The 16,318-nt window shown below is 52.7% G+C and overlaps 1 protein-coding gene across 1 annotated transcript; it reads right to left on the reverse strand.

The window, feature by feature from the left end:
* Positions 1-936: 936 nt before the first annotated feature.
* On the reverse strand, positions 937-15,845 carry WHR41_08280 (uncharacterized protein; the record flags this gene model as incomplete). The annotated part of the gene is made up of 3 exons (XM_069376884.1): positions 937-1,274; positions 1,334-14,491; positions 14,547-15,845. 3 exons carry the CDS (start codon positions 15,843-15,845, stop codon positions 1,131-1,133), a joined length of 14,601 nt encoding a protein of 4,866 aa, XP_069226214.1. The 3' UTR covers positions 937-1,130.
* Between the last annotated feature and the right edge of the window lie 473 nt (positions 15,846-16,318).

A 16,318-nucleotide genomic window follows, 5' to 3' on the forward strand; every position in this document is an offset into this window, starting at 1 on the left:
ACACCGTGATGGAGGCGATCGCAGTCATGATACTGGATTACTTGGGCTCAGGCGTGGACGAACAGCAAAGGTAGGCATCGAGACAAGGTAGGTAGCGATAGAACTTGTAGGAATGTACTGGATAGGAGCTCTTTGCATAGCTGAGAGTAGACGTGCGGTTAGTGAAAGAGCATCGTATTTGTGTGAGCAGAAAGCAAAACAACAAATTCTCAACAGCGGCTGGCACTCAGATTTGCATTCGGAAAGTGAGGCTACAAATCTCAATCTCTGAAAGCACCCGAGTAGATATCCAGAAAATTGATCCCATTACCTTCGGTGTCGAAGACAGCAATTTGGAACTTGTTGCCCTCATCTCTCTTGATGTGCATCGAGTCCCCGCGCTTGCACCTGATGCCAGCCTTGCGAAAATGCTCGCTACATCGTATTTCACCAGGAAGTCGTTGACAATGGAATCAGTGTGCTACTAATTGAGATACTTTAGCTACTGGCCATCCGGCTGCTCACGCTGGATGGGAATTGGCGTCAATCATTGCCGCGAAAAGCGCGGCCGCGCCGGCAATCACAAATGTGGTCTTCATTGTTACAAGTTGATATATCCAGTGGATAGAATATCACAAGAAATGATAGGCGTCATGTATATCTAATCATTCCTGAGCTGATCCGAACGGCATCCCAGGCAAGCGCCGATGCACCTTTGATGTGCTTTGTCAAGCCCAAGTCTTCGCGCGGAGGACAATAATCCTAAGTATCTACATTTCGTACGCGAACCGAACAAAGAAAACATAGCTGCCCTACCACATTACAGCCGGTCTCGTGATGTTTGCTTTTGGAACACCTTAATAGTGACCAAGCCTCCGCCAACCCGGGAGCGGCCGCGACCTGATGTCAAAGCAAGCAGTCGACAGCGCATGGCGGAACGAGTCACGCACAGTGCGGCAAGATGAAACTTTGAGCGTATTGAATTGTTTTGTGAGAGGTTTCGATAAGTAGGGTATTGCCAGCCGTGCGCCACTAAAATTTGATGGCGCGGCACGTAGCCCAATTTCCGGTTGCTTTCCTCCCTACTTGGCAAACACCAGTTTCACTGGCTGAATTGACTTTCCTTCCTAGTCATACCTCATCCAACGTGTTCAAAAACTGAGACATTCGAGCTCGTGCTTCAAGTCTGCAAGGACACTCTCTGCCTGTGACAAACCGACCATTTCGGCCGCGGAGAAAAGGCCGACATCGAGGGATCCGGATGGGGTGATCGTTGCTTCGAGGTCAAGAGAATTCTGTAACGCGACATGTTAGCCCAAGTTCCTTCCAGTTCGATCGTTGAAGGGGGACTTACCAGATATACGTCTTGGCTCTTGCCATTGACAGGTGTCTCCAGTTCTCGAGGAAGCTCAAATCCGGAGGCGTGCTCGCTAGCATCAACAACACGCGAACGAGCAGCAACACGATCGTCTTCCACAGCTCTGATCGCATGGTTTTTCTGACCGTCAACACCTTCGTCTACATCTGGAAGGCGAAGGAAATTGACGAATGTGTCTACTCGGACACCACTCCATGTAGCAATCTCCCAAAGGCCTACGCTACTGTTTTCTTGATTGCCTATGAGCTGCAGGTCTTGTTGTACTCGCTTTGCACTTTCTAGGAGTGGAGTGGAGCTTGCAGCGCGGATGAGCAGCGGGACGAGATTGAGAGTTGGGACCCTGAGGGATGGGAGATGCTCAGAATGGGAACGGTTGGCAAGATAGATGCCAAGAACGACATCGTCGTTGTCTGAGGTAGCCTCGCTCTGGTGAGCGAGTCGGGCGTAGACTCGGGCGTAGGCTGCGAACAGAAGTGATTGAACGTTCAGATCTGATGTTCGAGCTAATGCTTCCAACGAATTAATAGCAGGAAGCAAGGTGGGTTTGAAGACGTCCAAGCGAGCTTGCAGGGATTGAAAGCGTGGCTGTGGCAGCCGTAAAGGCTTGGTAGCGGCCAGATAGGTCGACCAAAAGTCCATTCGCGCAGTACGAGCCGTAGGGGTAAGTGATGCCGAGATATAATCAGTCTGTGTCATGGTCGGCTCGAGCAGCGAAGATCCGGCCACAAGCTTTCGTAAATCATCCATCAACAAGGGCAAGGAAACAGCGTCGTACAGGGCGTGGTGCAATGTGAGCTTTAGAGTCCAGTCCGCATCCGTTTTGATGGCCCTGAGGTATACCATAGGCTGGCTCGCAGGAAGTTGTTGCTCCTCTCCGCCAGTGGTGAATGAGTCGGGTACGTCTTTGAGGATCAGCTGTACCATCGGGACCTGAGCGTCGTCGGTAGTGCAGAACACCGTACGCAGAATGTCGTGACTTCTGACCAGAGTCTTCCATACCGCCCGGAGCTCGTCCTCGCTGGAATTATCCTCTAGGATGTAAGTGAATGTTGGGTAGAATAGCTGACCTCCAGTCACCTTCCAGACGTTGAGCATGTAGATCTGGCCTGGCAGTGCTGGTAAAACGGCTTTTACGTTGGCTGTGTCAAATCCGTAGGTCGCCGGGATACCTTCAATGTTGTGCTCTGAATTGAACCGAGAGACAATGTCTTGGGAGGAGGTGGTGTTTGAATTAGAGGTTGGACTGCGGTCTTGGACAACCTTTGTGATGCCGCTCAAGGTCCTTGCGCGAACCATCTCACCCACCGAGAGCTTGACACCCTGTTTGCGCAGAATGGCGACAACTTTGATTGCCGATATTGAGTCAATGCCAATACTCTCGATTGTTGAGTTGGCTGAGAGCTCTCCAGGAGGAGTTCTAGAGACTTCGCACAAGGCATCTTTGATTACGCTTGCTTCAGAGCTCTGGTCAACGTCATGATCATCTGAGTCGTTTTGATCGCGGACTTGCTCCGCCACAACGCTGTCAGCTTTGCATGTGATGAGAGGCAGGCCGCAAATTGACGCTTGAGCTCCTTGGAAGCTGATCGTAGGCTCGTCCTGGCTAGACAATATGGCGTTGAGAACGTGGTCCAGTCTCTCGAGCAAGGTGTGCGTTCCATCCAGATCAAGAACGTCATCCTTGCACGCGGCACGGATGACCATATTTTCGTTAGCAGCTTCCATTTCCACGGCAACCGGGTACTCAATGCTGGAACTTCCACCGACAGATTCGTACAAGGGATGGGAGGGTTGGTTTGCCGAGTTCGGCCGATGCTGGTAAATGAACAAGGTATCGAAGAGCCCATCAATCGGATCGTCGGAAGTTGGCTGAACGACGCTGCTGGCTATGCGCTGAATAAATCGTAGGGGGGTTCTTTGGTGCATCAATACATCGGCATTGGTATCTTGCATGTACTTCAGCATCTCACGGCGGCTTCCGTGCAAGGTAGCCCTCATAGCGATCGTGTTCATCATGGGGAAAAGGATTTGCTCGGCTTCCTCGCTGTCCCGGCAAGCGAGGACTGCACCAAATACAGCCTCGAATTGACGGGTGTAGTGGGCGAGCGTGAGGGCCCAGCTCGTCTGGGCCAGAGACTGCAATGAAACTCCATTGGTTTGGCAGAAAGCTCGAGCCTTGTCCGCCGTGACAGAACTAGTACGCTCAGTACGGTGCAGTGCTCCAGAAATAGAGTCAGATCGTGAGGCAGGGAAGCTGCTGATTTGGGCACCTGTAAGAGTGTTGCGCCAGAATGATAATGCCTTTTCGTTCACTGCGGCCAAAGAAGCACCGATCACGCTGTCGGCATGTGGTCTTGGATCTACTGCGCCATGGTGGTATGCATATTCCACATCCTGGTGTACAAGCCCCAGACTGTGACCATCATACTGTGCATGTGCCAGAGTTAAGACCAGATATTTGTCTGAAGCAATTTCAACCAATGTAAGCTCCATTGGTGGAGTTGGGGATGACTTGGCTTGGATGCGAATGTCTTCAAGCACGTCATCTAGTTCTGAGATATCCTTGAGATTGACATACGTGAACTGAACCTTTTCTGGAGCCAACACGACCTGAGCAAAGACTGCGTCAACGTTCGGAGAGTTGACTTCAACGAACGTGGTTCGCAAGATAGGAGAGTTCCGAACGACAAGGTCCCAGGCATGCCGGAGACGCTCAACATCAACCTCCGGCGTAAGGTGTAGTACGTCATGGTTGAAGTATTCACGGTAATCCGAGCGATGCATTTCCGCAACCAAAGCCTCTTGACTAGGTGTTGCCGGCAAAATGCGTTGGACTTGAGATTTCTCAATCTGACTGGGGAGCTTGATAAGGCCAGAAAGCTCTTGCTCGATCTTTTGCAGATGGAAAGCTTCCGTATCCTCGGCGCTGCTTTGCCCAGACTGCACAAATGACGAAATGATGCGAGGGATAGTCTGTGCTTTGAGAAGCTGGCTGACTGTGATAGGCATACCATCCCTCTTCAGCCTAGAGGCGAGCTTGACAGCGTCGATGCTGTCAAGGCCCAAGGAGAAGACTGTGCTGTGTTCATCGACTTCATGCTCCTCCAACGAAGCAAGACGGGCAATCTCTCTGCGAAGATTTGTGGCTTGTGCGGTCCAATGGAAGTCGTGAACGCCGTTGATATTAGCGGTACCGTTTGTAGGTCCACTGTTCGTGCTCTGGGAAACGGTGGTGGTTGTGGATACGCGGAAATCTTGCTCAACACGCTGCGTAGGGTTCCCTGCGATCAAACAAAGCGCAGTGTTGAAAGATTGAAGCATCTCTCTCAGCTTCGGTGCATCGGCAATATCACGTCGTGCAACCACTGTTGCGGCAAGTCCACTCTGGGCATCAAGCGTGATCTCGAAGGCAAGAGGGTATTCTGCCTTTGGCTTGTCTTCAAGAGGCTCTAAGTAGAGGGTTGCAGAGGGTAACGCTTCTTGCATATGCTGGAAAACGAAGAGGGCATCAAAGACCGGATCCGAGGGTGCACGATTTACCCATTTCTTGATGTCGCGGAGTGGTGTATGCTGGTAGGGAAGAGCTGCGGCGTTGAATCGATGGCACCTTTGTACAAAAGACGTCCATGTGTCGCCAGGTTGTAGGTGTAGCGGACTGGGAATGGTATTAAACAAAGGTCCCAGTACCCGATCTGCGCCTTCGAACGCGATCGACCTCCCCGAGACGACCAATCCATAAGTTCCCACTTGTGGAGCAATCTGATGCAAGGCGATAGCAAAGCAAGCCTGGGCAATAGATTGATGCGACACCTCAAGGCGTTTACAAAGAGAGTCCATGTGGGATGCTTGGCAGAAAGTCAATGTCTCGACCGGGTCATCATCAAGCTGACCGCCCGGGAGCGCTGGCAGATGCCCGGCAGGCACGTTACCCAAGTATGCCGTCCAGAAAGACTTTGCACCAGCCGGACTCGCCAGGGGACCGTAGGCAAGCACATCAGTGAACCTGGGACCACAATCGATGCTCTGACCATGATAAGCTTGGGCTACTCGGTCCATGAGCATGTCGAATGAGATGCCATCGTAGAGAGCATGGTGCAGGTGTACAGTAAGGTGCGTCGCCGCCGGCGACCGCGACACAGAGATCTCAAACGGACTGGTGATCTCGTCTTTGTTGCGAGCGAGCCATGCATTGCGCTGTTCGCTGAGGTGAGCGCTTGCTCCGTCTTGCATCGTTTGCTCAAACCACGGCAAGTTTTGACGGCGCAGAACGATCTGTGCGTGCCCATCATCAGTCTGCACGAACCTCGTACGCAGAGGCTGTACTCTGTCAACGACTGATTGGAAGGCGCTCCGTAGGAGTGCGATGTCACATTTGTTTAACTTGTAGCTGAACTCGTTGAAGTACGGGTGGTTATCGCTGCGGACCGATTCAAGGATCAGACCTTGCTGTAGTGGCGTGCAAGGCGCGACGACCTCAATATCTTCAGCTTTGACGTCTAGTGCCGAAGCCACCGTAGCACGGTAGCGCTGATCGAATGCAGAAATACTCAATTGCGCCTGGCGGATGGAATCTGATTCTTCTGAACGGCATGAAGTTTGTGCCAAAGCTTCGGAGAGTTTGCCAATCGTTGGGTTACGCATGACCAGAGCCACGCTAGCTGTGGAGAATCCAGCGCGTTTCAGCATCGTTGTGAAGGGAATGGCCGAAACAGATGACAGGCCTAGGGAGAAGATGTTGCTGCCGCTGTTCACTTGACTGACATCAACTGATAGCATGCGCTCGAGGAGACTGCCAATGACCTTCTCTTTGTCACTCAAAGGTTTGTCAGATGAGGTGTGCCCTTTGACATTGTGTAGTTCCGAGACTGAAAGGTGGTTGTAAAAAGACGACAGCCGCTTCGCATCGATCTTGTTGTTGACCGTCAAGGGGATGACATTGACTGGGAGGATATGCGTCGGTACCATGTATCCAGGCAATCGATCGCGACATGACTCAAGTGCCGCTTGTGCCGCAGTGCGAGCCTCGTCCGATGGATCAAGGGAAACCTCTCGTGTTTGCTTCCGTACTGCAGTGATGAAGAACGTCACCAAGGTCTCCTTGTTGCCTTCACTATTTTTGATCACCAGCGAGGCAACGTCGGCGATGCTTTCGGATGAAGATTTGATGACAGAATCGATCTCATCAATCTCAAGACGCTGGCCGCGCAGTTTCGCTTGGTTGTCCTGACGTCCGATGAAAAGGAAGGAGCCATCGGCGGATTGCCTGACTAGGTCGCCGGTGCGGTAGATCTTCTCTCCGGTCTCTTTCAAGACCGGGAAACCCTTGGCAGTGAGCTCTGGTCTGTTGAGATAGCCTTTGCCAACTAGCTTGCCAGACACGCACAGCTCTCCAACAGCACCGCGGAGGACCGGAGTCGTGGTCCCGGGCGCGAAGACGTACGAGCCCACGTTGAGAAAGGCTGGACCGATGTTTGAGGCCTTTGCATTTGGACCAATGAATGGGTTCATCGTAACACCGATGGTAGCTTCGGTAGGGCCGTATCCGTTGCAAATGGTCCGGTGAGCACCCCACTTCTCAATGATTTCCTGCTTCAGAGCTTCACCACCCGTGATGAAAACTCCATCCCAAAGACTGGGAACGTCTTCCGGCTCCAGGATCCGGGCGAGAGATGGCGTCAAATCAATGTGAGTGATGTGAGCATGCTGAATAAATAGAGAGATGTCATCAAGTACCAGGTCTCTCGGAGCGCCAACGAGTGTGATGCCGACACTCCAGCTCCAGAACTGCTCAAGAACTGATACGTCGAACCAGTAGCTAGCGAACTGAAGCCATCGTGACTTCTCGTTCCATCGTCCCTCAAAGAGCTTCTGGAACGACATCATTGCCTGGACAGCGTTCTCATGGGATAGCTCACAGCCTTTGGGCGTGCCAGTTGTGCCACTGGTGTAAAGGCAATAACTCGTGCTTTGTGGATCGATGGGCCCTGTGCTTACTGGCGATGTCATGAATTCGCCAAGTTGGGCTGCCGTGAGCTTTACAATAGCGGTCTGGGTGTCAAAATCTGCGTAACCGCTAGTCTGATCCACAAACAAGACCTTCGCACTGGAGTCCTGCAGGATGAACTGTTTCCTGGCGGCCGGCAGTTCCGGGTCCATTGCGAGGAACGCACAGCCAGCTTTGAGGATACCAATGAAAGCGAATGTCGCTTCTGGGCATTTGTTCATGCAAACCGCAATGATGTCACCAGGAACGGCTCCTCTAGATTGGAGTAAGTGAGCGACCTGATTTGCACGCTTGTCCAACTCTCTGTACGACCATGTCTGACGGCTCTTGGGTGTTGACTCCAGGTTCCAGACAAACTCGAGGGCCGGCCGATCAGGCATCGTTCGAGCGCCTTCCTCAACGAATTGATGGAGGAGTTGGACAGGAGATGGGAGCGTTGGAAACTTGGTGGGCGTCGCCGAATAAAGATCTTGAGATGTATAACCCGAGCTGGAAGTTCTTCGGAGAAGTTGAGCGAGCACGTGGTCGTACTGTTGTAGAAGCAAGCGGGCATGGTCATCAGGCACCACGCCTCTATTGACGGTCAAACCGAGGCTTACGGCTCCTGATGGCGTCGCCTCGAGCTCCATGGAGACATTGTAGTCGACTGCTGCAGACTGTCTTAACAGAGGCCAGGAGAAGTCGCCTGAGGACTTGATTGCGGACTTTTGGTACACGAAAACGGAGTCAAACAGATTTTGGCCGGCGAGATTGGCGAAGCGTTGGATGTCCGAGAGTGGCGCGAACCTGTGTCGCTGGGCGCTGCCGTTGAAATTAGTCATGTCTGCAAGAATGTCGGAAGCTGCTATCGATGTATTGCAGAACACCGGCACCGTGGCAATCGCTGGAAATACGACAGAGTCATCAGTGGAACCCATGCGACCAGAGAAGACCGTTCCGAATGTCACGCCGCCCTCACCAACGTAAGCTGAAAGGAGCAAAGCCCAAGCGGTCTGACCAGCGGCTTGAATTGTGCAGCCTTGTATCCTACAAAGCTCCTCAAGCTTGGAGTACGAGAGATCAGACTGCTTGTTGAGACTAAATAAGTCCGATGCAGAGGTGACCACCGGGTTCAGGTTTGGAAAGTAAGTCGGCGCCGCCTTCTCTAGGCTCGTCCGCCAGAAGTGCTCCGCTTCAGCCTTTGTGTCGTTCGCGCCAGAGAGCATAGGTTGGAGAATGGCGTCGATATTCGATGGCGAGCCAATGGGGCTCTGTCGCAGAGCGGTCTCAAAATCGCAAAAGAGCAGTTGAAGACTCTCGGCGTCGTACAGCGCGTGATGTATAGAGAGCGTCATCTTGCGGTGCGGTTGTGCCTCATCAAATGTCACTTGCCAAGTAGGCTTGTCCAGACCCTTCACGATGGTAGCACTGATCTCCGTTTCATCTGGAACACCATCCACCCATGGAACGACTACTGCATCAACGCGGTAAATGATCATGGCGAACGGACAGTGGCCTTCTTCAGTCTGACCGAATCCCATGCGAAGAGCTTGGTGCTTGCGTTGGACTCGTTCCCATGCCGACATGAGATCCTCCGCATTGACATCATCAGGTACCTCGTAGGTGATGTGGTTGACGTACAAAGCACCATTCGATTGCAAAGACTGAGCAATCATACCGTTTTGAGCTGCAGTGCAGGGCCGTAGACTCTCTGCCACATTCCACGGGATATTGTGGGCGTCCATTAGACGTGAACGGCGGTCCGAGTCGTACTTTGCAAAATCGATGGCGGCAGTATTTCCATCAACATGATCGGGATCAGACTTCGCAGCCGCAGCAGCAAGAGCCGCGGGAGTACGGTATTCCATGACGTCGGCTGCGCTAACTGGCAATCCCTTCGATCTCAGTCGAGAGGCTACCTGAACGGCGTTCAGACTGTCAAGACCAAGTCTGTAGAGTGATAAATGCTTGCCGATCTTGGATTCGTCGACCTTAGAGAAGTGGCTGAAGGTCTTGCGGATGAGACTTTCTGCTTCGTTCCAGGTTTGTGAGGATGCGTTGCCGTTCAATGCAATGCTTGCTTCCCGTGGGCGGGTATCGCTAGCAATGATGCCCTTGAGCTGAGGATTGACTGAAGGCAAGTCACGCACATCGCCTGATGGATAGTGCACACAATGCTTGAGTGATTCGATAAAAGCATTCGCAACGATGGCAGCACTGTCTGTGGAAAGGTAAAGAGTGTCATAGTGGACAACGAGCTTGCGACTCTCTCCATCCTGAACAAGCTCGAGGACTAGCGGCAGATCCATCAGGCCGTCGTCTTTGGTGATCTCCCAAATGGTGTTGTCGAGCTCCTGTGATGGGGGTTGAACGAGCATCAGGGAGTCAAAGAGGTGAAGATCCGGGGTATGCGACAGAGCTTGTATGCGCCTAAGGGGAGCCAACTGGTAAGGGTCGGCATTGAGCCTTTGCTTGTGCAACCTTTGAACAAGTCCGATGTTTTGCAGGGATGGACCAAGGCTGACTCGAACGGGGACCGTATTGAAACATGGGGCAATGATGCGATCCACACCAGGCACTGCGACTGACCTGCCGCTTACCACATCACCAAAGCAAACGTCGTCAGTGCCTTGTGCGGCAAGAAGAACTTTAGCCCATGACGCTTGGAAGAGACTGGAAGCGTTGACATCGTGTCTTTTCGAGAAGGCATCGATGTCGCTTGTGCTGGTCTTCAGAGGGAACACAGCGCAATTTTGCAGCCTTTGGCTGCCAGCATTGAGTCGACGAGGGAATGGCTTTGCACTAAAGCCGCGCATAGTTGATTCCCAGAAAGCGAGCGCACTAGGACCAGATTGCGACTGAACTTCACCCAGGAAAGGCGCGAATGAAGGAGCCTTGGGAAGTGTCTCCTCTCTGTAAAGGCTTTGCGCTTCGTCCAAGAGGACGGAGATGGACGTGCCATCATAGATGGCATGGTGCATAGAGAGAACGATCTCGGGGCTATTGCTCTGGTGGTTGGCCGATACATGGAATGGATGTCGCATATTGATATGCGCGAGATCGCCATGTTCAGGAATGTCAGACCATGGCAGTTGAACACCATCGAGAATCACTTGTGCGTAGGGATGATCCGGGTCCGAAGTCTCACAGAATTGAGTGCGCAAAATTGCGTGCCTATCCATGAGCGTCTGGAAACAATTTTTGAGCTTGGCCAGATCGCCGTGGATAGTGAAAGCGGTGCGGTTGGAGTACGAAGCGCCCGACGCAGAGGCACCAGCGGAAAGCATCGCTTCCTGCAAAGGTGTGCAAGGAAGGACTGCAGCTACGTGGAGCGAACCCTTTGCGAACTCACTTTCGATGTCTTTGATCGTTTGTGGCGAAAAAACGTGACTCAGATCCGTGCTTTGCTTCTCGCTTTGCTGTGGCTCGTTTGCGATTGTTCGGGCCAGACGCGCAATACTTGCATTGCGGAGGATGGTGCTAACGGCAGTTTTTCGTCCGAGGCGCTTATCGATAGATTTGGCCAAGGCGATCGCGTTGATGGAGTTCAGGCCCAATGCAAAGAAAGAGGTGCTCCGGCCGATGCTGCCTGAGGGCAGATGGATGACCGTCTCCAGAGCAGATGCAAGCTCTCGTTCGATTGCCGTCCATTCGCCATCATCAGCCTCAGTGTGCCCTGACGCGCGGAAGTAAACATTATTGTTGCCCTCCTCGAGTTGTGAGACTGAACCTTCGAGACGGCGTTTGTCCAGCTTGCCTTGCGCGGTTCTTGGAAGATAGTTTACTGGGATGATCGCAGCTGGGATCATGTAAGGCGGCAAAGAGCCTTCAAGCTTCTCGTACAGTGCATTCACCTGATCCCTCAACTGTTGTGTCGGCTGCAAAACTTCAAACCCCTTAGCGCCAACATCAGCTGGGATCCAAAATGAGGCGATCGACTGCGTGGCAGCATCCTTGCCAAGAACCATCGTAGTGCAATCCTCAACCCAGGTCTGAGATAGCAAGCTTGCGTTGATCTCGCCTAGCTCGATGCGGTTACCACGGATTTTGACCTGATCATCAAGTCGCCCGCTGATGAGGATGGTGCCATTGGGAAGCATCCGTCCAATGTCTCCCGAACGATACACACGGCCGTACTTCGGATGCGCAATGATCTTCTCGGCATTCAATTCTTCTCGACCGATGTAGCCTCTGAATACTTGCTCACCACCAAAGGCAAGTTCGCCCACAGCACCGAAAGGCAAGATCTCGAAAGGACCGTCCACACGGATGACGAAAGCAGAGGTGTTGGGAAAGGCAGGACCGATGTTTGAGATGATGTCCGTCACCGGCATTTGTGGGTTGACAGTACAAATGTTGGTCGTTTCAGACGGACCATAACCCTGATGAAGGCCTTTGCCAGCCCACCTCCGGTGCACGACGTCAGTCATTGCTTCACCTGCGGTGACCAAGAAGCGCACAGCCGGAACATTTGCGGGATGGACGAGCGCGGCGACAGTTGGAGTAAGCGACAAGTGAGTGACCTCGAGAGCGCGAATGCCGTGTTCGATGTCCGAGAAGAGCTCATCCTTGCGTGAAAAGCAAAGAGGCATGCCCTTATAGAACGCAAAAAAGATCTCGAAAACACTGACGTCGAAAGCCTGGGAGCATGCCTGAAGTAATCGGTCGCCCGGTTCAACTGAATAGATGTCTGCCAGTGCTGACAGATTGCCGAGCAAGTTGTCTTGAGTGACGATGAGCCCCTTAGGTGTGCCAGTGCTGCCACTCGTGAAGATGGAGTAAGCGGCATGTGACCCGTGATACGAAAGGTGTAAGTTATCGCTAGGATATTGCGATAGATCGATTGCGTCGACATCAACGAGGTCATTATTGATGGCTGAGCGGGCTAGACTGGGTACAGTCCCATCGCAGAGGAATACCTTGACGTCGGTCTGTCCAAGTATCGAAGCAAACCTTTCTTGGGGAGTGTCTGGTAGCAAAGGCAAATATCCGGCGCCAGCCTTGAGGACTGCAAGGATTGAAACATAGAGCTGCAAGCTTTTGTCCATGCAGACACAGACAAGGTCATCGGGCTTTACGCCCTGCGAGATAAGATGTCGTGCTAGTTGATTTGCTTGAGCGTGCAACTCGGCGTAGGTAAGCGAATGCATACGGGTGTCAGACGGTGTCAGCGACTCGCCGTATATGAGTGCTTGAGAAGACGGCATTCGCTCGGCGACACCCTCCAAAACCGCAACAAGCCCATTCGGATGCGGGTGACCCACTGGCTTTGGGTTATCGATTGAAAGAACATGATAGGGTAAAGAGTTCGAAATGCTGGTGACAAGAGCCTGGGGCGAATCCATGAACTGCTGAACGACGCTCCGCAGCTGCTCAGCAAGTAGATCAACTTGCCCGAGGCACATGCGATTGCGCTGGTATGTCACACGAATTGCCAAATCGTCCACTCGCGGTTCAACCTCCAGCACAAGATTCAGCTCATGGTGATCCGCCGAGTCAATTTCGGAGACAAGGCTGGGTTTGTCGAACGTGGATTCTTGCCATATGAAGAGGGTATCGAACAAGGTCTCATTCGAACCATAGTCCCCGATCTTCTTCACATCCGACAGTGGAGTGTCTGAGTGCTTGAGCACAGTCCGATTCTGGTCGTGCACCAACCGAACCAGGTCTTGGCAAGTTCTGACTGCGTTGATTTCTGCACGTGCAGGAAGCGTGTTGAGACAAGGTCCGACAATGCGTTCCACGTCGGCGACAGGAATATGACGCCCGGAGAATACCGTGCCATAGATGACATCAGAAGCTCCTGTGTAGAGACTGAGAATATACGCGAACGCAGCTTGTACCATAGCTGGAGCACTGCAATTCAGCTCGCGGGCCTTGTGCTTGAGTGAGGCAGAAGGTATCTTTACCGGCAGCCACGCGGTCCTCTGCAACCCTCGCGATACTTTTTCTCCGTTGAGTTGCGGCAGAGGTGTTACGGCTGCGCCGCGAAGATGTGACTGCCAGTACTCATGGCTGGCTTCAAGGTCGTTGTCTTGGATGGGCTTGTTGTAGTATGCCACTATGTCGCTGTATGAAGGCCGAGCTAGCAAGCTCTGACCTTGTAGCAATGAGTCCAGATCCTGTTTGATGACGTCCATAGACCATTGATCGTAGAGGGAGTGATGCAGTTGAAGAAGGATTTTGACGCCTGTGTCAGATTGTCGAAGCTGTATCGGCCGAGGTCGAAACAGCTGAGCATCATCACTGGCTTCAAACTCATAGCTGAACTCTGCAACCTCTTGCACTGCGGGAGACTCGCCCTCCTTCCAAACGACGGCGGCGTATGGGTGCGTCGCATTGTGCAGAGCCATGAAGCCAGCCCTGAGCATTTCATGATGGGCCGTCAGTGCATGGATAGCTTTCTTGACATCATTTGACGTCCGCTCAATATCAATTTGCAGCTCGATCCAGTTGCAGTAAGCAAGCGGATCCTTTGCGGTCTCAGCCAGCATAGAGCTCTGGACAGCAGTGCATGCGACAACATCTTGGATCTTACTAATGTTTGCCGACAACCTTTCGTGCGCCTCAAGCACAGATTTGATGTCATCGGCATGTAGCAACGATGACTTCCTTTGGTCCGGCTGTTCTAGAACATTTGACTCCTGAAGGCGTTTCTGGAGATCGGCTAAAGTCCCTCCTTCGAGAACATCGGTGGCGCTGGAGCGAGGGAAGCCGTTTTTCTTTAGATGAGAAGCAATGCGGATGGATGAAAGCGAGTCAATGCCAGCGGCAGCAAGGCTTGGAAGGCGTAACACATCGACCTTCAATACGTCACTGATGAGCTTGGCAAGTTGCCTCTGTCCATCATCCACCTCCATTGCATGAGACATGTCCTGAGATTCCCGGTAATCTTGATGCAGCTTCTGCAATGACCTGCGATCAATCTTGCCCGATGCTAGGTAGGGCATGGTGTCCAAGAGCAAAACGTCGGTTGGTACCATGTAAGGTGGTAGCCACTTCTTGCATGTTTCTTGAACGCTCGCTTCGTTCAGCTCGCCTGAGCTGGAAACACAGAAGACCACCAATGTGTCAGAAATCACTTCGGCGACGACGTCACGGCACCCAGGAGTCCGAGATGCCGCATACTCAATCTCGCCAAGCTCAATACGCTGTGAAGATGTTAGCCGGAAACCCAAAGCTCGTCGAGGAATATCTCATTCTTACCTGACCGCGGAGTTTCACTTGGCCGCTGGATATACGTCCCAAGCACATCAGCCTTTGCTGCGAATCGAGCCTAGCTCGGTCACCTGTGCGGTATAACTGGCCGAAGTCAGGATGATATACGAAAGCAGCTTTCGTTTGCTCTTCGCGGTTGAGGTATCCGTCTGCTAGCTGGTAGCCACCAACGGCAAGTTCACCCTCTTCGCCTGCCGGCAAGATCTCCACGAGATGACTCGGATGTTCCGCAGAAGCTGGCCTGATAACGAATGCAGAGACGGTGTCAAGTGGAATGCCGATGTTATTGACAGGCATTTCTTTCTCGAAATTAGGTTGCAGGGTACAATGAATGGTGGCCTCGGTAGGGCCGTACATGCCATGAAGCACAGCCGTCTCCTCAGGCGAACCGCCAAAGTCCTCTACCACTGATTGCTTCAACATCTCACCAATGGTGAGGAGGACCTTGAGATTGGGCACACTACTTCGGCCCATAAGTAGACTGTTTGCCACGGATGGTGTAAGCTCTGCAGCGTCCACTTCAAGCGCGTTGATCGTAGCGGGCAAGTCGTTCAACATAGTCTTTCGCTCGCACACGACAAGCGTGCAGCCCCGGAAGAGCGGGAAGAAGATCTCAAACACAGAGACATCGAAAGTTGGGCTTGCGAATTGCAAAAAGCGTGAGAAAGCCGGAATGTGGCGATCGTGTGCCAATAAGGCTTGTGTAGCTGCAGAGTGAGACAAAAGGACGCCTTTCGGCTGACCCGTGCTCCCACTGGTGTACATGACATAGGCCGGCATGGTGGGCTCAATTTCCACATCAGGTGGTTGGCAAGCTCCGCGCTGGATGATCTCGTCCGCCGTCACTACCGAAACACCTTCGAGATGCGGCAAGCGGTCCTTGAGCTCAGAAGTTGTGATGAGCACGCAGGCAGATGTGTCCTTCAGTATGAAGCGAAGACGCTCCTCGGGAACGTCCAAAGTGAGTGGGCAGAATGCCCCGCCGGCTTTCAAGATCGCCAGCTGAGTGAGGTATAATTCAGGACATTGTCCTATGAAGACAGGGACGATGAACCGTCCGGATACAGGCAAGGCGCTACTTGTTCGGAGGTCATGCAAATGGTTGGCCAGAGTATCTGACTTTTCGTGAAGATCGCTGTATGTGATGGAGTGCCTTTTGCCAGTCTCATCCTGGTAATCCAGCGCGGGTATAGTGTCGGTCACATCGAACTTTACAAGTTGATGTAACAGCGCGGGCCCTGAACATCTCTGCGGATGGGGGTTTATGATGGACATCGGAGTTGTCATGGCGTCAGAAGGCCTTGGATCCAGCAAGGCCGCTGTGAGTTCGTTTCTCGAGGTTAGGATCAATGATGGGATGTTGTTTGACAAGTCCGGCAGGTTAGGTGTGGTGCAGGTGTTTCCTTTCGCGCGCTCTCATCGCAGTGGATAGACTAAGTGGCGAGGCAGCTGTAGAGGCACTGGCGACATCGTACGGTAGTCAGCATGGAGTGTCACGCGCAAAGCACTGACACTACGCCAGCGAACAACTGAGCCCGCCAGGCTACAGAGACCGATGTCGCTTAGGCTTCGTGGTCGTCAATAGTCTACAATGCCCTCCCTCCAGGTGCGCTTCCCGATGACGATGGCGGGTTTGATCTGATTAGGATTTTCATCTGATAATTTTCACGGAGCCGACAAAACGCCAACCAAGCTTGACGCGCCTCTAGGCCGTGCACTTCGGCACTCCGCGACCAGACAGGCATCACTCTGGTTCTCCA

Source organism: Cladosporium halotolerans (genome assembly GCF_011745625.1).
Source record: "Cladosporium halotolerans strain TM138-S3 chromosome Unknown Sca39, whole genome shotgun sequence".
Lineage (NCBI taxonomy): Eukaryota > Fungi > Ascomycota > Dothideomycetes > Cladosporiales > Cladosporiaceae > Cladosporium > Cladosporium halotolerans.